The 21039-nt window shown below is 41.3% G+C and overlaps 10 protein-coding genes across 11 annotated transcripts; 5 read left to right on the top strand and 5 right to left on the bottom strand.

The window, feature by feature from the left end:
* The first annotated feature begins 53 nt into the window (after nucleotides 1-53).
* LOC663585 (radial spoke head 10 homolog B) lies at nucleotides 54-2826 on the top strand. The gene is made up of 6 exons (XM_008195647.3): nucleotides 54-446; nucleotides 556-717; nucleotides 764-1102; nucleotides 1147-2005; nucleotides 2050-2274; nucleotides 2326-2826. Exons 1-6 carry the CDS (start codon nucleotides 54-56, stop codon nucleotides 2676-2678), a joined length of 2331 nt encoding a protein of 776 aa, XP_008193869.1. The 3' UTR covers nucleotides 2679-2826.
* On the bottom strand, nucleotides 2757-4908 carry ApepP (Aminopeptidase P). Its single transcript, XM_969605.5, has 2 exons — nucleotides 4752-4908; nucleotides 2757-4698 (listed from the first exon to the last, which is right to left on the bottom strand). Exon 2 carries the CDS (start codon nucleotides 4687-4689, stop codon nucleotides 2842-2844), a length of 1848 nt encoding a protein of 615 aa, XP_974698.1. The 5' UTR covers nucleotides 4690-4698; nucleotides 4752-4908; the 3' UTR covers nucleotides 2757-2841.
* A 116-nt stretch (nucleotides 4909-5024) lies between these two features.
* On the top strand, nucleotides 5025-7991 carry LOC663548 (uncharacterized protein). 2 transcript variants are annotated; one of them, XM_969587.5, is made up of 7 exons: nucleotides 5027-5673; nucleotides 5898-6191; nucleotides 6241-6364; nucleotides 6411-6553; nucleotides 6638-6673; nucleotides 6829-7116; nucleotides 7164-7991. In XM_969587.5, exons 1-7 carry the CDS (start codon nucleotides 5309-5311, stop codon nucleotides 7507-7509), a joined length of 1596 nt encoding a protein of 531 aa, XP_974680.2. In that variant the 5' UTR covers nucleotides 5027-5308; the 3' UTR covers nucleotides 7510-7991. The 2 variants fall into 2 exon arrangements, with proteins under 2 accessions (XP_008193870.1, XP_974680.2); XM_008195648.3 differs by lacking the exon at nucleotides 6638-6673 and having other exon boundaries at nucleotides 5025-5673.
* RabX6 lies at nucleotides 7988-8908 on the bottom strand. Its single transcript, XM_969572.4, has 3 exons — nucleotides 8729-8908; nucleotides 8439-8683; nucleotides 7988-8392 (listed from the first exon to the last, which is right to left on the bottom strand). The coding sequence occupies exons 1-3, from the start codon at nucleotides 8906-8908 to the stop codon at nucleotides 8194-8196; spliced, it is 624 nt and encodes a 207-aa protein (XP_974665.1). The 3' UTR covers nucleotides 7988-8193.
* A 240-nt stretch (nucleotides 8909-9148) lies between these two features.
* On the top strand, nucleotides 9149-10679 carry LOC663513 (activating signal cointegrator 1 complex subunit 1). The gene is made up of 6 exons (XM_008195650.3): nucleotides 9149-9290; nucleotides 9347-9428; nucleotides 9480-9732; nucleotides 9780-9940; nucleotides 9995-10170; nucleotides 10223-10679. The coding sequence occupies exons 1-6, from the start codon at nucleotides 9191-9193 to the stop codon at nucleotides 10495-10497; spliced, it is 1047 nt and encodes a 348-aa protein (XP_008193872.1). The 5' UTR covers nucleotides 9149-9190; the 3' UTR covers nucleotides 10498-10679.
* JMJD4 (Jumonji domain containing 4) lies at nucleotides 10584-11842 on the top strand. The gene is made up of 2 exons (XM_008195651.3): nucleotides 10584-11080; nucleotides 11125-11842. The coding sequence occupies exons 1-2, from the start codon at nucleotides 10584-10586 to the stop codon at nucleotides 11786-11788; spliced, it is 1161 nt and encodes a 386-aa protein (XP_008193873.1). The 3' UTR covers nucleotides 11789-11842.
* Amacr (Alpha-methylacyl-CoA racemase) lies at nucleotides 11760-13115 on the bottom strand. Its single transcript, XM_969536.5, has 2 exons — nucleotides 12869-13115; nucleotides 11760-12822 (listed from the first exon to the last, which is right to left on the bottom strand). Exons 1-2 carry the CDS (start codon nucleotides 12974-12976, stop codon nucleotides 11794-11796), a joined length of 1137 nt encoding a protein of 378 aa, XP_974629.1. The 5' UTR covers nucleotides 12977-13115; the 3' UTR covers nucleotides 11760-11793.
* A 219-nt stretch (nucleotides 13116-13334) lies between these two features.
* abo (abnormal oocyte) lies at nucleotides 13335-15700 on the top strand. Its single transcript, XM_969515.4, has 4 exons — nucleotides 13335-13911; nucleotides 13960-14837; nucleotides 14885-15076; nucleotides 15429-15700. The coding sequence occupies exons 1-4, from the start codon at nucleotides 13531-13533 to the stop codon at nucleotides 15655-15657; spliced, it is 1680 nt and encodes a 559-aa protein (XP_974608.1). The 5' UTR covers nucleotides 13335-13530; the 3' UTR covers nucleotides 15658-15700.
* On the bottom strand, nucleotides 15639-17607 carry Nfs1 (Nfs1 cysteine desulfurase). The gene is made up of 7 exons (XM_969498.5): nucleotides 17434-17607; nucleotides 17308-17381; nucleotides 17006-17260; nucleotides 16628-16955; nucleotides 16092-16388; nucleotides 15913-16045; nucleotides 15639-15869 (listed from the first exon to the last, which is right to left on the bottom strand). The coding sequence occupies exons 1-7, from the start codon at nucleotides 17528-17530 to the stop codon at nucleotides 15716-15718; spliced, it is 1338 nt and encodes a 445-aa protein (XP_974591.1). The 5' UTR covers nucleotides 17531-17607; the 3' UTR covers nucleotides 15639-15715.
* Nucleotides 17608-17970: 363 nt separating this feature from the next.
* On the bottom strand, nucleotides 17971-19100 carry LOC103313149 (scoloptoxin SSD552). Its single transcript, XM_008195652.3, has 2 exons — nucleotides 18520-19100; nucleotides 17971-18469 (listed from the first exon to the last, which is right to left on the bottom strand). Exons 1-2 carry the CDS (start codon nucleotides 19017-19019, stop codon nucleotides 18016-18018), a joined length of 954 nt encoding a protein of 317 aa, XP_008193874.1. The 5' UTR covers nucleotides 19020-19100; the 3' UTR covers nucleotides 17971-18015.
* Between the last annotated feature and the right edge of the window lie 1939 nt (nucleotides 19101-21039).

Genomic DNA, 21039 nt, shown 5'->3' on the forward strand with positions numbered 1-21039 from the left:
ATTCCTAGGCAACGCTTACTTCATATTACTCATCGAGATACAAGAAGTGACAAATGTCACTGTCGAGGTCCGCTTCGGCGACCCCCAAGCCCTCCAAGGGGACCATCAGTGGGGGAGACAGCGAGCAGCGCTTCCCCGAAATCAAAACGATGGAAGATGTCATCGCGCAGTTCTTTAACCAGATCGTGCAATTCGTCATTGAGGACATGGTTGTGGTGGAGAAGAAAGAAGAGGCGCTTGAGGAGAAGAAGGAGAGTTTGGTCAAGGACTATAAGGAGTTGAAAGCTGAGGATTTGGTCGATGCCGAGGTCAAGTGGGCCTCGGGGTCCAAGGTTGCGCTGAGCAAGAAGAGCAGCTCAAGAGGGCTCAAGTCGGGCAGGCCTGGGAGCAGTTTCGCCTCGAATTTGGACGCTATTAAGGAGGAAATCTCCGAAGCGAGTCGATCTGTACGGTCAATATTAAAGATAAGATTGAAAAACAAATTTATTTATCAATAAGTAATAGCAAAAAACCATCTCATCTTTTAACCTAGGCCTAATTTTCTGCTCTTTGAAGAAAACCTCCACGACCGCGTCGTCTTCCCTGCAAGACAAAATCGAGGACGAGTACGAAGCTAAAATCATCTTCACAAATGGCAACGTCTACGAAGGGACAATTTCTAAACAAACCATGAACGGCAAAGGCCGATACATTTGGAATGATGGGACTGTGTATGAGGTACCTCGAGTTTAAAAAGACACCCAAATTGTTAGCCAAGCCTTAGGGTGATTTTGTAGACGGTTTTCCGACCGGCAAAGGCGAAATGACCCTGCCCGACCTAAGCCACTACGAGGGGGAGTTCAACCAGGGCCTATTCCACGGCCACGGTTTCCTCAACATTGTCTCAACCCCCACTTTTTACAGCGGAGAGTGGCGAAATGGGTGCAAGCACGGGCAAGGGTGGCTGCTCTACGAGCCCGAGGACTGGTACGAAGGGGGTTGGGCATACAACTTAAAGGACGGATTCGGTGTGAGATTTTACAAAAACGGGGCAAAGTATCGTGGTTCTTGGCGGGAGGGAAAATACGACGGGTGTGGAACCCTAATTTGGGAAAACAATGACGTAAGTGGTCAATTTGGTTCGTTTTTGAGAAAAACCTGCGGTAGTTTTATGACGGAGAGTGGAAAAAAGGGTTGATGCACGGCCAGGGCGAATACATCTGGGGGGCTTTCTACAACGAAGCGTTCGCCTTCCCCCCTCAGACAATTTATCGCGGGTCGTGGGAGAAGGGCAAACGTTGTGGCGAGGGGATTATGCACTTCGGGGATGATACGGGATTAAGGCTGCAAGGGATTTGGGATCAGGATTTTAAGCACGGCGATGGGTTATTAATTTGTGGCAACGGTCGGGTGGTGCAGCAAAATTTGCTCTTCCAGTTCGACAAACCTAAACCTAAAACTGACTCGCGGTGGTCCATTCGCAATTTTTACTACAGCCACATTTTAGACGTCCCTGTTTTTACGGCCCCCGAATATGTAGATGTGGGATTTTACGTCGAGATAATTTTGTCGAAACTGAACGATATTCCCGACGAGAAATTCAACTTGTTGAGGACGTACGAAGAGAAGTGCATCCGGTTTACGATCACTCGGAATTTACCAAAACTGAAGGATTTGTACAAGGATTATGCCACAATGGCTGCGAAAATTAAACTCGACTATGACCCGATTATGATCAGGTTGTTTTTATGGCAATTATACAAAGACATGGGATTATCGAAGCGCATCTCTATAACTCGAGCCGATGAAATTCTGGCCGAAAATCCCAGAAGTTGCCTTGTTAGTATCCACGACCCGTTCGAGCCGATTTATTTTTGGCAATTTTTAATGTCAATCATTGGGATTGCTCTGTCCACGGGGTCTTTAGAGGAGACCTACGACAAGTCAATTGACGGGGGCGTTTGTGCGTTCATTGTGCAAAAATTTCTGGACGAAGTTATTTTTTCAAAGGCTCCAGACCACCAAAGTGTGTTCAGTTTTCCAAAACATTCGTTAATTATTCGGTTTTAGGTACAATTCTCATGAATTATCTCGATTTGGCCCCAATTAAAGCCGTTTATGCGCTTTATAAAAAAATCGGGGAACCCCACTCAGCTCGGACTTTTTTAAAACAAACTTGCACGAAAAAAGGGGAGTCCCCGGTAGCGTGCCATTTGGAACTGAGGTTGCAAAAAGCGCGGCCTTTGTTCGGAACCAATATAGTGCCACTCGATGAGCACATCACGTACGAAAAAGGTCAGTTTTACCAATCTTGTTGAAAAAAAACAATTTTAATAACTAAAATAGAACGAGTCGCCGATTTCGATGAAAAGATAAGACACCACTGGACAAATCTCTTCGATTTCCGTCATTTGGGCCCCAGAAATGTGATGCGTTGTTTGGCTACGGCTTGTCCTCTAGTCATGGACGATAATCTCGTGGTTAACGTCGACTATCCACTTACGTTTCTCGAGTTTTACGAAACTTTGCTAACTTGTATTTTTATGGTTTTGGAATTGGAATTGAAAAAAGAACAGAAGATTCTATCACAAAGTATTACCCCCGCACCCAGTGTTCCATCGTCGCCGAAAGTCAAAACTGTTGAGTCGAAAAAGAAACTTCCAAAAGAAAAGAAACAAAAGAAAAAGAAGAAGAAATAAAATATTAAAGTGATCGAGTTATGTAACCAAAACCATTGTTTTGTACACAGTTCAAGGGGACAAGAAAAACGAAGTAAATAGTTTTAAAAACATTTTATTGTGAACATTGTTACATTTTCCAATAATAAATCATAAAGTATGGCAAGCACGATACTGTTTGGTCTTAGTTCCTCTTCAACGGCTCCGTCTCCCTCCACAGCCACTCCTTCGCCTCCACCTGTCCCTGCTTCTCCAAGATGGGCCCCAACAAGTCCCTACACTGCTTGTGATACGCATTCAAATACGCCAACTCCTTATCAGTCAACAAATCAACCAAAATCAATTTTGTTTGTTTCGGACAGAACGTAATGGTCTCAAAGGTCAAGAACCCCCGATCATTGAAATTATGTGGGGGGTTTGCAGGAACGATCTGGACGATATCCTCCAACCTAATCCCGAATTTCCCATCCTCGTAGTACCCCGGTTCGTTTGACAAGAACATCCCCGACTCCAATCCGGGATCATCGGCGATCAATCGCCAGGAAATCCCCATTGGTCCTTCATGGACGTTGAGATACGAACCGATCCCATGTCCCGTCCCGTGGGCATAATCCAGTCCCACCTCCCACAGAAACTCCCTCGCGAACGAATCCAGGTAATTCCCCTTGATCTTCGACGGGAAAATCGAAGTCGCCAACTTAATTTGCCCCTTCAGAACCCTGGTAAAACACTCCTTCTCGTACTCGGTGGGAGTCCCAAAGTGAAAAGTCCTAGTCACATCAGTGGTGCCATCCTTATACTGGCCCCCAGAGTCGCACAAATACAACGTATCGGTGGTTATGGGAACGTCAGTTTCGGGCTCCGGGTGGTAGTGAATGATAGCCCCATGGGGACCCACCGAACTTATAGTCGCGAAGCTCGGGCCGACAAAATCCGCCTGTAGCGCCCGGAATTCGTCCAACTTTTTCGCCCCCGACACTTCGGTGATCCCCCCATTTGCCACGTTTTTCTCCAACCAGGAGAAATAGCAACAAAGGGCTGCCCCGTCTTTCAAATGTGCGTTACGCATACCCTTGATTTCGGTGGGGTTTTTCACGGCTTTCATTAACGGGACCGGGGTTACTTCAGTCAGGAGCGACTTAGAGGGGATAAGACTCGTAAGGGCGTAGCTCGCGTCCTCGGAAAACCACGCAAAGCCGTCGATTTTCGAACAGTTTTGTTTCAAATAATTCACGATTTCGGTGTACGGCTTGATTTCGTAATTATTTCCCGCTTCTTTCGTCAAATGTTGCTTAACTTCATCTGTTGTTTGCTTGGGGTCTAAAAATACCGTAAACTTGTCTTTGTGGACGACCACATAAGAGAAAAAAACTGGGTTGTATTCGATATCTGAGCCCCGCAAATTGAGCAACCACGCGATTTCGTCAAGCGCCGTCAGAACTAAAAAATCGACCTTTTCTCGCTCCATATCGGCCCTGACTTTGGACAATTTGTCCCCAACACTTTTCCCGGCGAACTCTAGGCCTAAAGGACGGACCGGATTTGTGGGTCTTGCGGGCCTGTCAGTCCATAAAACCTCGACTAGGTTTTTGTTAACTGGGACAAGCTTATGCCCGGCTTGGGCTAATCGGGACTGCAGAGGCATCCATATGTGGTGTGTGTAGAGGTTGGGGTCCACCCCTACACGTGATCCTGAGGGTAAATTCTTGCACAACCAGTCACCTTGAGTCGGGGTTGACGGAATCCCCTCTTTCATTAGAGTCCAATTGGAATCCAATTGTTGCGACGCTTGGAGGAAATAGCGGCCGTCGGTCCACAAAAGGGCCTCTTTTTCTGTTATTATGGCAGTTCCAGCTGAACCGGTGAAGCCGGTAATGAAGCCCCTAAACATGTCACAATCGGCCAAGTATTCGCTGTTGTGAGCGTCGTTTGAGGGGACGATATACGCGTTGATTGTCTCACTGACATACTGGGGGTTTTGCATCAACCCTCGCAGTTGCTTCAGCAGATTGGTGGTCACTTTTGGAGGCATTCTGGGGCTCTGAACCAAAACAAATGTGCCTGTTTCTTGCGTAATTTTACGAAACGACTCACCTGTGTTTTACATTAGGAGCAATTGATAAGATAAGTGCCGGTCTTTATTGTCCGAATTATCTGACGTGTTAATTGGGACAACTGTCAAACTAGTGACACTAGTGCAAGGTGCAGGTCGGTTTTTAACAAGAGTGGTTATCTCGCGGCCTTAATTTTATCACATCAGTGGTAATTCTTAAATAAATACTCGAGATAAACGAGTTGAGAGCGTATTTAAAGAACAATTTGCGGCCCAATTTTAAAATTCTAGTGTTTTTGCTTTGTGAATTTTGGCAGTGATGTCTCATGTGTCAGTTGTCACTGCGACGTAAATATTTTCCTTGTAGGTCTGTGTGTTAGTGGACTTTTTTTAAGCAAAAAGTGTGTGAAATAGTGTACGAAAATGTGCAAGTCGCTGATATTATTCCTGTTGAACAGTATCGAGTTTCATATATGCGCTTTTCATCGCAAATCATTAACAATGTGCAATAAAAGGACTATGTCAATAATGGATCTTCAGTGACATAACACTCCACTTCCCCCCATACACAACTACTAAAAAAGCAATAAAAAATCTAATGGCAACTTCATTAAAAAGAAACCGTTCGCGACGTCGCATTGCTGCTGTTACTTTCTTATCAAATATTTCCCTGGACGGCAGTTACAGAGACACCAGATTATCGTTACTTCCCCGTAACGGGGCTATCATCAAAACCACCGGTCTCCTAGCGGCGACCGATGAACCCCTCGTCGAAGAATCCGACGGTCCGGACGACTGCTTCAGCGACACGGACCACTCGAAAGAGAAAATCCCCAATCCGAAAAAGAAATTCCAAAAATCGAAACATTACAACGTCGACGGACACTCGCTGAGTTCCGACTCGGAGAGTGTCACGCCGATCAAATCCCACCTCGAGGAAGCCGCCAAAAGCATCAAGGACGGGTAACGAGCGGCCATTGTTTGATTTAACCCGATAGTTATCTTTATTTACGTAGTTTCGGTACTTGAGAGCACGACGGAAAATTATCGTTGTTATTATGACCTTGCCGCCGAAAATAAACGAGACGATCTCTTGCGGTTCAGTTACATAAACACCACAAACAATACTTTTTTGTCAATAATCGAATCTGACCCAAATTCTTTACATAAAGCTGGGTTTTTTCCAGCATTTCCGAGCGCAAAATCATCCCCACGTTTCGCAAACGCATCCCGCATCAGGGCTCGTTGGGGAGCGACACAGAGAAGCACCACTATGGCAGCAGTTCCGAGAGTCTGGGCCCCTCAATTTCGCGGTGCAAGACAAGTCCAGCCCCACCCTCGATCCCGGAGGCGACGAAAGAAATTAAGATCATCAAAGCGGCGAAAACGCACCGTTTTAAAGACGAAAGAATCGTGATGGTGACTTCGCGGTACATACCATTCATGGTGTGCTCGATAATACCGTACAAGAAGAGTCACAGGTGGGTATTGCCGCGGGTTTAGCATCGTTTTTCTTATAATTGGGCTTAGGAACGAGGCGAAACGGGAAAGTGGGCGGAAAAGGACGACTTCGGGGACGCGGCCCTTGTCGGCGGCCGCCGACGGCTTGGACCCCTTCGATTCTTTGGGGATCGAGAAAGCCCCCGATGGACAGGTGATTACCAAATTGTGGTAGCAATCAGGCAGGGGTTTGATTACAGGAATTTTCGTACGGGTACTTGTTGGTACCAACGAAACCGGTGAAAGAGTTTAGAGAGAAAAGGTTGAACACTATTGACGACCCGACGGAGCCCGGGCATGTCTCATTTAACGTTACGAAACGTCCGCACCATGTTTTCGCCCGGTAATTTAACCATCTTTCCTTTTCTGAATTTACATCAGCTTTAGTTTTTTTCTTTCATTATACATACCATTATTTGGTTTGCAGGACAAAAGTTTTAACGTGGCAACCTGACTACAAATGGTAAATCAATAAGTATGATTTAGGAGAATGCACTAAAACCGTAGTTTTGTGACCATATTGCAAATAACCAAACGCTTTGTAGATTTATTAGTCGCTTTTTGGGGGATTTTTCAGTCAGATTTTTCCCGAGTTTGTTGTAAGAGGTGTCTTTTTAGGTCGTTTTCGTACGATCAGGCTTCAATTCGAGCCAATACGCACGTGGTAGCCGCAAGTCCGCCCCCGGACGCTAAGGACGAAACGTCGTTAAACTCCCTAGTCTATCACCCGAATTTACTAGACGACCCGGAATTGATCGCCGGGAAACACCGGACTTTACTAACTTTCACGTCTTATATGACGTCAGTTATCGATTATGTGCGACCTTCTGACTTGAAGAAGGAAATCAACGACAAGTTTCGGGAGAAATTCCCGCACATTCAGCTCACTTTGAGCAAATTACGAAGGTAGGAAAAAGCGCGTATGGGACTCGGGCGTAATGTTCTATTTTCAGTATCAAGCGCGAAATGCGTAAAATCGCAAAAACCGAATGTAACATTGATCTGGTGACCGTAGCTCAAGCGTACGTCTATTTTGAAAAATTGATATTACGTGGACTGATTAATAAACAAAACAGAAAGTTGTGTGCTGGCGCAAGTTTGATATTGTCGGCGAAACTCAACGACGTTAAAGGAGACGGCTTGAAGACGCTTCTTGAAAAGACAGAAAACACATTCCGACTGAACAGGAAGGAACTTGTGGCAGCTGAATTCGCTGTTTTGGTAGCACTGGAATTCGGGCTTCATATACCAACGTGGGAGATCTTCCCTCACTATCAGAGATTGTTATATGAATCTTGACCGATGCTTTTTAATGTCTTGCATGCTCAACATATTTTCGTTTTTAATAATCTTGCCATTTAAAGTACAAATTGTCAATCTCCTGTACTTAATTTCTCTGACGACGAACTACTGATATTATCTAGGGTAGATTGTAGTACTTTTGTATGAGACTTTGACGAGGGTTTGAAAGGTGGCTGTGATGCATATTGTGGAATTTTTGGTTAGTTAGGTACCACCTTTCTTACTGAAGGTCCTTAAAGGCCAGGTGATATAAAAAGGTACTTGAATTTAGCATACTTAATTTTTTCTATAGTCGGTGTGTTCCTTGTTAGATTAAGAAAACTTTGTTTTTTATATTTGTTAATTCGACTTTATTTAGTTTGTTGTTCCATGAGGTTTTTCGTGGAAGAAAATAATATTACTGGCGCTTCTTAGATGTAACAACTCTCCATTAGTGTGCTTTTTCTGTTATGTGCCATTTAAATAAAATCTTACGGAAGTGTTTATTGTTTTAATAAAAAAAATCGTTGTACAATTCCATCCTTACAAATATCCAAATTCAGACTTTTCTTTGGCACTACAAATTAACAAGCAAAGTGCAAACAAGCCTGGTGCAAAATACATTAAAAGGAGTCAACTACTCTAATGAGACTTTTGTAAAATATAATCACAGTTAAAAGGACGTTCTTCATTTAAAGCGAATTAACACAAACACGAATCTTCAGGAATCTCTTCCGTGGGTGTGATTTTAAACCCATGTTGTTCCATTGATTGCAATTCAAGTCTGGACCTATTTGACTGCACCAGTTGATATGCAATATCAGTAAACATTTCTTCAATCCCCTCTCCCGTCTTACACGAAGTTTTGTACGTCCCAGTGATTAAGTTATGACACTGTTCACTGAAAAAATCAGTTACACCCCAAAACACACCTTAAGGATAAGTACCAAAACGCTTCAATTTCCGAATCTGTTATTTGAGGAACATCACTCAACAAGTCAGCTTTATTTCCACACAAAAAAATCTTTGCGTTCTCAGCGTAGGTAACGATATCGAGGAGGTGCTGGGACAAGACATGAAACGAAGCAGGATTGTCGAGGGCAAAAACCAGAACTGCCGCCTCTGCAAATTTGTAGTAACTCGAGGTTATTGACGCCACCCTTTCCATCCCTCCAGTGTCCCACAATTGCAACTAAAACCGCCCCATTACACCCACTTTACGACGCTGCGGCCCTACCTTTAAATCCCTATCGCAAACGCGGTACGTTTTCGAGTAGTGGTCGAGCCCTAGAGTGGACTTCCTATCAGTCGCTGTCACAAAAGTATTGTTCGTAAATCTGCGAAAAATCGAGCTTTTGCCAACCCCATATTCACCACAAAGGATCACTTTTTGCTCCGGTATTTTGATTGTTGCCATTATTGAAAACACCTGGCCCCAAAATGGGCAATGGCATTCGAGCGAATCGGATTTGCTTCAATGCCCCACCGATTCAAATCATCGATTACGGGAAATTAAAACGTTTGTCACCGCACAAGTGTGAAAAACGACACGATTTGAGGTGAATTAGACGGAAAAACACAACTGCGCAACAATCCCTGATTATTGTTTATCTGACATAACCTTATTCGAGATAATGGGATTATCTCAATTGTCCAAATCGAAATCACAATCGGGGAAAACTTTCCATAAATTGCAAAAATGAATCGTGCCTTGGGTACGTGCAAGCGGAAAAAATTCTGGATTGATGGGACATGTTTCGAACTGAGAACACTCAGCAAAAAAGCCAAGACAAGTCGAGGTATAGCTTAGTTGAAGAAGTGAGGTTAAATCGCTTTGTTTATTTTGATTTTTTAGACGTCCAAACAATACAAAATCCCAAATACCTCATTAATAAAAATGATGAAGGAAAATTTTTCACTAGTTTTGCGGTTCCACCGTAATGTTCCACTTGTGTCTTTGTTTCCTTTCCGTAATAACTTATTTTTAGAGTGTATTACGCCCAGCTCAAAAAATTCCCTCATTGGGACTTGAAAATTCTTGAAAACAACACAAAAACCAACATTACAATTCCAGCCAGTGGCAATCTAGTCATTATTGGCGAAAACGAGGAAACTATAACTGAAGCAAGGGATGAAATCCATTCAGTTCTCGGAGAAATTAGAGACCACCTTAGGGCCCTCCAGTTTATTTCAATGCCAACACGAAACGATGAAATTATTACGAATTTTAACAAATTCAAAGTAAAGTCACACTTGTTACCAAACAAATAATTAAAAATTATTCACAGGACGATATTTTAAACGGCGACAAAATAGAAGGAATGCACGAATCAATATTTATAAGTCCTCTGAAGTTGCATTTAACTGTGGTAGTTTTTACTTTATTGGACGATCACGAAAAATTAGAAGCCATTAAAGCGTTACAAGATTATAAAAATATGATACTCGAGTACGTAACATGCGCGCGGTCATTGCCCCGATTTTTAATCATTTGTTTTTCTAGTCCCCTAGTTAAAAAAACAGGTCCTATAAGAATAAAAATATCAGGAGTTGATTGCATGAACACTAATTTGAAAAAAGTGGACGTTCTTTACGCAAAACCAACGATCGTTGGAGAAAATGAAGATTTTAATTTGCAGAAACTGGCCAATGACTTGTCTGATCATTTTTACGAGAGAGGTAATTATTGGATAAAAAAATAAATGGTTAAGCAATGTTTTAAAATTTAAAGGCCTTGTAAGGACATACCAAGACAATGTGAAATTACACATGACTTTAATTAACACGAAATATCGTAAAGAAAGTGGATCACCCAAGAAAGAACTCGGCACTCCTAAGAAAAAAAGATGGGTGAAGAAACAAAGCTTCGATGCGACAACAATTATGGAAAAATACAAGGACTTTTATTTTGGTGAATGTCCTTTAGATGCCATCCACTTGTCTCTGATGGGTTCTGTGGGCGATGATGGGTTTTACCAACCCATTTCTATCATTAAACCAGAATAGAATATTTTTTAATATATGTACCGCAAGAAAAAGTACAATTTTAAAAAATTTTAAGGTTATAGAAGCTTTGATATAACCTCAAAAAAATGGAATTTGACATTGAAACTTGTGATATCTGCACAAAAAATTATTTTAAGCCTCCTGGTGTACCTATTTTAAATAAAGAACTGAGCTATGAAGAATTTTTCCATAATTTTATGAGGCCTAACGTCCCTTGTGTCATAAAAAATATTACAGAAGATTGGGAAGCACACTACAAATGGTTAAATGAGGAAAAAGCACCAAACTTGGATTATTTAAAAGACAAGTACGGAAACTGTGACGTTACCATTTACAACTGTAGTGAGAAATATTTCAATTCGCAAAAAACGCAAATCTGTAAATTGGATTCATTTTTAAATAAGTGGAATTCGGCCGAAAATAAATCCAAATATTTGAAAGACTGGCACTTGAAAAATACTTTCAAAAACGACAATTTTTATACCGTCCCGATTTATTTCGCCTCAGATTGGCTGAACGAATATTTGACTGAAAATTCAGAAGACGATTACCGTTTTGTGTACATTGGACAAGCCGGAACTTGGTAACAAAAATGTTTTCCCGGCTTTGATAAAAGTGTATTTTTAGGACACCTTTCCATGCCGATGTTTTTAATTCCTACAGTTGGTCGGCAAATGTCTGTGGTCGCAAAAAATGGATTTTTTTCCCCCCAGGTGAAGAGAACTTTTTACGGGATTCCCTCAATAATCTCCCATACGATATTAGCGACATGTACCACACTCGACAGCATTTCGAACTAATCCAAAATGCTGGAGAGGCTGTTTTTGTACCCACGGGTTGGTACCATCAAGTGTGGAATTTAGAGGATACAATTTCCGTAAATCATAATTGGGTTAATGGATGTAACATATTGAAAATGTGGGAGACGATCGAATATAATTTAAAATGTGTGAAAAAAGAAATAGAAGATTGTTGCGATATGGAAGGTTTTTTACAGCACTGTCAAGTAATGCTCAAAGCTTCATTTGGAATGGATTTTTACAAATTTTACGACTTTCTTAAATTTATCGCCTTGAAGAGACTGGCGCAAGTGCACAAAAAACAAAAAGAGGAGCTATTTCACGGACACATTTTGGGTTTAAATCACGCCTTTTTCGACCTACTATCTGTAAAAACAGTACTGGAATTATTTTGCCAACACTGTGATGTGACGGAATTATTTGGTCCAACATTGTCGGAAATGGAAAAAATAATTGAAGAAATTGCTCAAAAACGAAACAGTATTTATTGAAAAAATTAATATTTGGACTTATTAAAACATTCAACCGTGCCTTTGGCAACTAAATCATTGATATTATTGTCACTGTACCCTAACCCTTTCAAAACATCCCACGTATGTTCCCCACAGTTGGGGGCCGCTTTCAACCCACTCGCTTCTCCAGGCGTTCTACTTAAAACCGGGGCAGGTTTGGGGATTATATCATCCCCCATCCTCGCAAAACACCCCCTTTCTTTATTATGTGGGTGCTCTGGAGCCTCCTCAAGCGTTAAAACTGGGGCTACACAAGCATCAGCTTTGTCAAAAATCCGGCACCACTCTTCCTGCGTCTTCTCTTTAAATTTTCGCGCGAATAAAACTTTCAACTTTTCGTAATCGTCAAATTGTGGCGCTTCATCGTAACTCAAACCCAAACCTTGTAACAATTTTTCGTAGAATTGTGGTTCTAGTGCCCCCACTGAGACAAATTTCCCGTCTTTTGTCTCATAAACCTCATAAAAATGACTACCCGAGTCCAGCTGATTACTTCCACGTTCGTTCCCCCAAATCGGGAGTTTCTGAGAACGAAACAACCAGCTCCCTAAGTAGGCCGTCCCTTCGACCATACTGCTATCTATAACTTGCCCCAAACCGGACGAATGACGCTCGTGAAGCGCTAAGAGAATCCCCAAAGCGCACATCAGCCCCCCGCCTCCGAAATCAGCGGCCAGATTCACAGGAAAAATTGGTTTTTGGCCCTTTCGCCCAAAAAGTGATAATAGCCCTGATAACGCCAAGTAGTTTATATCGTGACCCGCCCTCGCGCTATACAACCCGGTCTGGCCCCAGCCCGTCAACCGGGCATAAATCAAGCGCGGGTTTTCCTTCATGAGGGTCTCAGGACCTAACCCCAACCTCTCCATTACTCCTTTTCTAAACGGCTCAATCAGGACATCGCTGGTTTTGGCCAATTTTCTCACAATCTTCGCTCCGTTTGGGTCCTTCAAGTTCAAGGCTATTGATTTTTTGCCATTACCCAAACAGTCAAGGTCTATGTTAGCCCCAACCTAGAGGATCTCGAATTAAGCTTTGAAACATTACAAATTGGGGTACCTTGTCTATACGTAAAACAGAAGCCCCAAAATCGGACAAGACCATACCACAAAAGGGGGCTGGGGCCAATCCGGCCAACTCTAGCACCCTGATGCCTCGCAAAGCCATCAGAAACGAATGTTTTCATACGCATAATGCAAATCATGCTGGACTTTACTCCAAGCAAAAATTTTAAAATTTTTTGCTTGTTTGGTAATTTTTAACGTTCAATTAGCCTCACAACTTTAATTATTGCACTTGACTTGGAAAAAATCGATTCAAAAAAAATCATAAAACAAAAAAAAATTGACAGTAATGCCACAAAGAGGCTTGAAAATATTTTTATGGCTCTACCTAAACTATTGGAACATTATATTTGATGAAAACCCGCTTATTTAATCACGATTAAAAAATGAAAATTTTAAAAACTGCAGTGGTCCAAGAGCTTCATCAAGCAATGCTGCCAACAGATATTTATATTGCAAAATTCTTATTCATTTGTGGGCAAAATACAACTTAATTAAAAAGTTACAGAATTATTTTTATTCAATTGTGACTGTATTATTACTATTATTATTATTTATTGCTGATTTCACTGCTGCAGCTGTTATTCTAAAAAATTGTCACGTGACGCGCTTTGACATATCAAAATGAGCTAACCTAGAAATCCTCATATCAAAATAATGGAAAAATCGCCGATTTGCAGCACCGAATATGTATTCAAACGTAAGAAGATCGCCCCTCAAAACATCGTAATACGTCTGAAAAATCGCGAGACGTTTTCGTACCGAAAACCGGGGACTCACTTCCACACCGCTCGCCAATTCTACCAATGTATTTTCCCCAATTTTACTGTGATAAACGTGGAAAAGCCCCCTTGTTTTTTACGAAAATTCAGTCCCGATGGTAAATATTTCATTGCGTTTTCGTCGGATCAAACGTCGCTGGAAGTCTACACTTACAGAGGGCCGGCAGCGGCGGCCGACCTATTCAACAAAACTGAGAACTGTGATGCCGAAAAACGGTCAGAGATTAGTAGTAAAATTTTTGATAGGATTTTCAAGGTACGCTAATCACGGAACAAAATTTGTTTTTACTTTTAATGCTTTTAGTTAAAATATGTGGTACATGTGACCCAAGGCTCTGAGGAACTTAATCGCGAGTGTAGCCTTTTCAGTGATGACGGCAGATACGTGATAATCGGTTCAGCGGCGTTCATACCGGAAGAGATACGGCCACACTTTTATGAAATTTATACAAATAACGAATCGGTCACGCCTAACCCGCGTTCCCCTTTGGAAAATTACACTCTTCATTTGGTTGACCTCCATCAAGGAAAACTGTGTGATTCGAGGCAATTTAAAGTCGACAAAATTTTCCTGTCGCATAACCAAGGCCTCTATTTATACAAGGACATACTCGCTGTGCTCTCAGTCCAACACCAAGTGATCCACATTTTCCAAATCCTGGACGGAATGTTCGTAAATGTCCGAAAAATCGGCCGATTTTGCTTCGAGGATGACTCGTATTTCTACGACTTGGCGTATTCGAACGAGAGGGCCTTCAGGGACGTGAGCATAAACTCGCTAAAGCACCGATTGCTAACGTTTTTGTACAAAAGAGCAGTAACCATAAGTAAAAGAGACAACAGTCCCCTAGAAATCCGCAAATTTTTCCACCATTTCAGCAACTACAACGCACTGAAACTGTGGAAAATGCAGCTTTTGGATGAGAACCACTTGTTGATTAAGTACGCGAGCGAGGACGTCGTCACGTTAAAGTGCACCGACGCGAACACCCAGCCGTCCTTCTTCATAGTTTACAACATGAAGGAGAGCAAAATTTTGGCAATTTATGAAAACACATCGACTGATTTGTTGCACTTGTTTGAGAATTTCTGTGATTCGTTTAGGAACGCGTGCGTTAACTGCGAGACGCAGTTTACTTGTAGCCCCTCTAATAACATTTACGCCAGGATTTTGCAACAAAGGTACCAAGTGCGGGTTTGAAGGGCCCTTGTCACAACTGAGGTTTCAGGTTCAAACAAACCATAGTCAGTGCAAAATACGGTGGCGAAACGGAAGCCACTAAAAGACTCCTAGCTCAGTTACCAATAAGTGCCCAATCTTACAGCAGTTCGCCTTATCTGGACTTGTCGTTGTTCAGTTATGACGACAAATGGGTGTCGGTGATGGAACGGCCAAAGACATGCGGGGAGTATCCGATAAGGTAACAAAACTATTACTTACCCACTTCTCACGTTGAATCAACACTTTCTACGCCCGATTGAGGCAAAAAACGCGTTTTAACTAGTTTAACACTGTTTTCACCACACGGAAAAATTTTTGAACAACTGACACACATTGACATTTGTGACAATGCTGCCAACCCATGTTCGTGAAGATTTATTTTGAGCTGTTTTGATTGTTTTTGGGCAATGTTTCGTAAATTGCAAAAGAAAACTTAGCTGTTTTACATAATTTTGCTTGGTCTTAGGGTTTTGGTATTAAATACATTTCAATTTTTCATGATGTTGGCTAAGCTGAAGTGTTTTACACAGGCCCGGACTTGTTTTTTTCAGGTTCTACGGCCGCGACTCGGGGTTTTTAAAATTCCAGATTTTTGCCGGCGGCACAAGGCTGATGTACCCCTCAGCTCGAAGACTGGTGGCGTTCACTTTCCACCCCACGGACCCTTTTGCCATTTCGGTGCAACGAACAAACGCCAATTACGTTGTAAATTTTCACGTAAGACAAGACGCAGCATATGCTAATAATAATTTTTACGAAGATTGTAATTTTGTACTATGAGATTTATTGTTGTGATAAAATAAAGTTTATTGTTGAGAAATTATTACAATGAGTATGTTCAATGCTGGGACCATTTGATGGTCTTTAGGTCAATCCCTTCCTGAATCATTTCCCACAAGGGGCTCATTTCGCGCAATCGGGTCACGTGTTGGATGCACTTTTTTGCAGTGTAGTCCACCTCTTCCATTGTGGTGAAGCGACCAAACCCAAACCTGCAAAAAAGTTAGATTAAATCAAAACAAATGTACGAAAAACCTGATTGAACTGTGAGCCAGGTCTTCATCAGTCCCTATGGCTCTCAAAACATATGACGGCTCCAAAGAGGCTGAAGTGCAAGCTGATCCGCTAGACAGCGCCACGTCCTTCAATGCCATCAGGAGTGATTCCCCTACAGGTACTCATCAGACAAATGACTAAATTTATAAGTGTAATACCTTCAACAAAAGCAAAAGACAGGTTGACGCACCCCGGATACGTCTCGACAGGGTCTCCATTCCTAACCACGTGACTCAAAGCGCCGAAAATCGTATCAATTAACCTCTTGCTCAACTTTTCCATCCAAGCGTGGTCGTACGGCATCTCCCTCTCACTAATAGCGCAAGCTTCACCTATTCCTACAGCTAAGGGCGTTGGAACGGTGCCACTTCTGATGCCCCGTTCTTGGCCCCCGCCACTCTGCACCGGTTCAACTCGAACTCTAGGCCGTCGCCTCACGTATAGAGCCCCAACACCTGCAAGTTAATGCAGGACAATAATGTTTAGACCATGGTTTAAACCATTAGGCAGAGTTTTTTGCCAAACCTGACCGAAAACTTACTAAGCTCATAACAAAAATTACATTTGATCCATTTCTGAGGGTTACAAAAGTAACCCTTCTACCCCACACTGAAGAGATTTACATAAGGTCTGGCAACATTTTGAGCTCTTATCTATTATATTTTATTTATTTATTTTATATTTTGAGGTTTACCTTTAGGGCCGTATATTTTGTGCCCACTAATCGACATTAAATCGATGTTCATGCTGTTAACATCGAGTGGGATTTTGCCAACGGCTTGGGCCGCATCTGTGTGAAAGAAGACTTTCTTCTGTTTACAAAGTCGCCCAATCTCGGCAATTGGTTGTTTGACTCCTATTTCGTTATTCACAGTCATTATGGAAACTAGGGACGTTTCTGGAGTGATAGTCCTATCCAGATCTTCAAGACTGATAATTCCATTTGTTCCGACCGGCAAATACGTGACTTTGAAACCCTCAGCTTCCATCGCGCGACAGGAATCCAACACACATTTATGTTCCTTTAAAAAAAAATTGTATTTGTAAAATGCACACAAAATAACGAAATTACAGTTTGTGTGGTAATAATGTGTTTCTTTTTCGCTCCATAAAACCTCGCCACTCCCTTCACTGCAATATTATTACTCTCAGTCGCCCCAGACGTAAAAATTATTTCTTTAGGATCAGCTCCTATGATACTAGCGACTTGTTTTCGAGACTTTTCAACAGCAGCCTCGGACTCCCAACCGTAGGCGTGCGTTCGCGAATGCGGATTGCCGTAGTATGACGTCAGATAAGGTAACATTGCGTCCAAGACTCTGGGATCCTGAAATCTCCAACATGAGAAAGTACTTTCCACTGTCAGGGACATACAAGTGGTGTTGTGGCTTGTGCGTCCATGTACAGTGGCCTTCCGATAAAAACTTCATCTTTAATACTGTAGGTGTCTGAAATTTGGGTTTAAGTGAATGTGACATAACCTTAAACTGGGATAACTACCAGCTACGGTTTTGTCGAAAGCTGGCTTGCTGTAGGAACGCTTGGAGCTGAAATTGTGTGATAACACCGGACGTAATTTTAAATAATGTCGGTACATGGTTAATTAAGTGTTGACATTTGTTAATAATGATATTTGGTTTATGACAGGAAGTGGTGCAAGAGGTTAACCGGAACCACGTGTCCCCGTATTTGAATTTCGTGGCGCTTCTTTACCAATTTATCGAATTATTATGAATCAAATTTAATATTCTACTCTCTTCATCTAATTATATACCTTAATATTTTTTGGTTGAAAACGAACTTATTATTTCAATTTTGTTGTTCCTTAATCGGGATTTAAATTTTGTGTGAAAATTAGAAAAGCAAAATCTGTTTTTTCTACAACGCGTGTTTAGGCACTAATCTTAAGGCTTTCGTTTTTTTATCCTCTTTATATTTGAAAAAAAAAAGTTTCCTCCGGTAAGCTTATGAGGGTAAGACAACCCTAATTCGGATCTTAGGCTAGTGGAAATGTTAAAAGTATTTTTATTATACAGATTTATTAGTTCAGTTTTACTTTAAATTTTAATACAAAGCTTGTTATTACAAAAGCATCAAAATAGTGGAAGCGAAAATCAAAAAAATGTTTCTTCCATACAATATTGCCGGCGATGAATTGTCGGCGTATACATACGGTTTATCACTTGGAATTGGTTCTAGTTCTCCGCACAAGGAGGTGTAATTCGAATTACATGTACTATATTTGTTTACAGAGGGACATTGTGAGCAAGGTGGTCCTTGTTGAAAGATCTTAGCTTCCTGCATATTGGAGTGTGGTCCAAGGCCTTCGGGAACATAGTAGTCGCATATAAGACTTGAAACATAAACTTTTTTAATAAACTTTTCTTTATTTACATCCGATGTGTATATTCCAGCACATCCTACGCGGGCGGCACCTCCCCACACAACTTGTGTAAAGTGTCCGATCGGAGGATCATGTTTTGATGTTGTATATTGTTCATAGGCTTCCGGTTTCATATCTTTTACTTCTTCGTACCTATGAAATAAGCAAATGCCGATCCATTGTATGCGCGTTTCCAAACGTACCAATCTTTAACTCCTCTTTTAACAATGGGCACCATGTCGGTTATCTGCACAGATATTCCCCACAGATTCTGTCCAACTGGTCTGCCGTCGTGGTACCATCGACATGGGTCGTGGTATCCATTGAAAAACCCTCTTCCCCAGCATCTTGCCAAGTGTTCAAGTTCTAAGTCGTAATTCATTACGACCATATTGGCCACCGGTTGGCTAAATCCTTCCTTTTCCTGGCCGGAAGCGTAGTAATTTCTCCAGTAATTGTGTGCCTCCACAACTGCTTTTCGAAATTCCATAAATTTTTCCGGTGCGATTTCTGAGCGAGTTCCTCTCTGGTTACAAGTCTTGAGCGGGCAACCGGTGGGTTCCCCATCAACACGAAAGGTTACCTTACACCCTTTTGAATATTGGCAATAATCCCACTTTGTGGGGTCATTTGCAGAAGTTTTAGCACTAGAGCTAAGCCCGCAAATTACAAACAGTACTAAGAAGAAAGCCGATTCAAACATAACTTACAATTTTGCACACCGAAATATTAATAAAATCTCAGAAATCACCAAAATTTGTTGACAAAGTAACCATGACAATTATTGTAACTAATTCAATTTTAAAAAACTTAAATATGCAGGGTGGTTCAAAAAGATGGTGCCAGATGTTACATTTTCCTGTGAGGTGAAGATTTATTGCAGCTGGTCTGCCCAAACTCAGAATAACCCCGTTGGATTTTTTCCATAAGATATGGTCAAAATCATTAAGTTGAAGTTCAGTTCTCTAATGTTCTCTATATTTACAAAAATTAAACACGGTTAACAACTTCAAAGAGCTCCGATGGCTGTTAGGTTTCTGGCGGTTTTGCCTTCGATGACAATTCAAAAATTTGTTACACAGTGAGCAAATTTTGGATGTACCTTTTTTATGTCCACGTTCCTAATCTATGGCACTCTGTAGCCACACAAAAGGGACTCTTAGGGTCCTATTCTTGACCATGTGTACATTTCATTATGTATCTCATCTCACTCCGTATGGTCAAGAATAGGACCCTTAGGCAGAGTGATGGCAGCATGTCTTGTCGTTTCGCAAAATTCGCAAATAACAAATGGACAATAATGTTTAATTGAAGATAATTATATCTGTTTCAAAGCTATCAAAAAAACGTTCACTTACAATGCAGTCATTTCTCTATAGTTTTGAAACACCTATAAGTAGGAATGTTTGAAGTTTTTTTAATTATGCAAATTAATCACGTTAGTTTACTTAAAATTTTTAATACAAAATTTGTTACAAAAGCATCAAAATAGAGGAGGTAAAAATTAAAACAGTCATTTTCCCATACAATTTTGTCGACGATGATTTGCCATCAGGGTATGCATACGGTTTATTAGTTGGAATTGGTTGTAGCTCACCGCACAGAGCGGGGTACTTTGGATTACATGTATCATATTTCTTTACTTTGGGACATTTTGTGCATGGTGGTCCTTGTGTAAATATCTTAGCTCCATACATATTGGAGGGATATCCAAAGCCTTTGAGATCAACATAGTCGCATATAAGACTTGTAACAAACGTCTCGTATAGAAACTTATCTTGTTTTACATTCGCTGCATATACTCGAGCACATCCTACGTAGGTGGCAGGTCCCCAAACAAGTTGTGTAAAGTGTCCAATTTTTCGTTCTTCTTGTTTTGGAAATTTCTGATAATCTGACTTTATTATCCATTTAACTTCTTCGTACCTATGAAATAAACAAATACAGATCCGTATGCACATATCCAAACTCACCAGCCCCCCAACGCCCAATTAACAAACCATTTCAATTCGAAAGTAGTATTTAAACCCCTTCCTGCGATATTCTGTCCAACTGGTCTACCGTCGTGATATACTCGACATGGGTCGTGATATCCATTAAAATACCCTCTTCCCCAGCATCTTGCCAAGTGTTCAAGTTCAACGTCGTAATTCATTATCAGCATATCGGAGACCGGTTGACTAAAACCTTTCTCTTCATTGCCAGCAGCGTAGTAATTTCTCCAATAATTGTGTTTATCCACAACTTCTTTTCGAAATTCCATAAATCTTTCTAGCTCGACTTCTGAGCGAGTTCCTCTTTTGTTACATTCTTCAATCTTACAACTGGTGGGTATCGCTTTTGGCTTGTTATACCAAAATTTACACACGTTATTATACGGGCAATAATTCCACTTTCTGGGGTCATATGCAGCAGTAGGAGGAGCAAAAGTGGTCCTAGAAATGTTTTCAGTGGAGTTACCATTTACGCAAATTACAAACAATGCGAAGAATAAAGCGGATTCAAACATTATTTACAATTTTGTACTTGCTTTTGCACACCGAAATATAAATAAAATCTTAAAAGTTGTCAAAAGTTGTTGATATGTTGACAAAGTAACCATTCATTTTTTTATAATTCGGCTTGCTTTTTGAAACTGAAATAGTATGGACTACGAAGGACTGGACCAAGATAAACAAAACAGACTCAATAAACAATAAAGAAATGACTTCGGAGATGTGAAT

The sequence above is a fragment of the Tribolium castaneum genome, chromosome 5 (genome assembly GCF_031307605.1).
Source record: "Tribolium castaneum strain GA2 chromosome 5, icTriCast1.1, whole genome shotgun sequence".
Taxonomy (NCBI): domain Eukaryota; kingdom Metazoa; phylum Arthropoda; class Insecta; order Coleoptera; family Tenebrionidae; genus Tribolium; species Tribolium castaneum.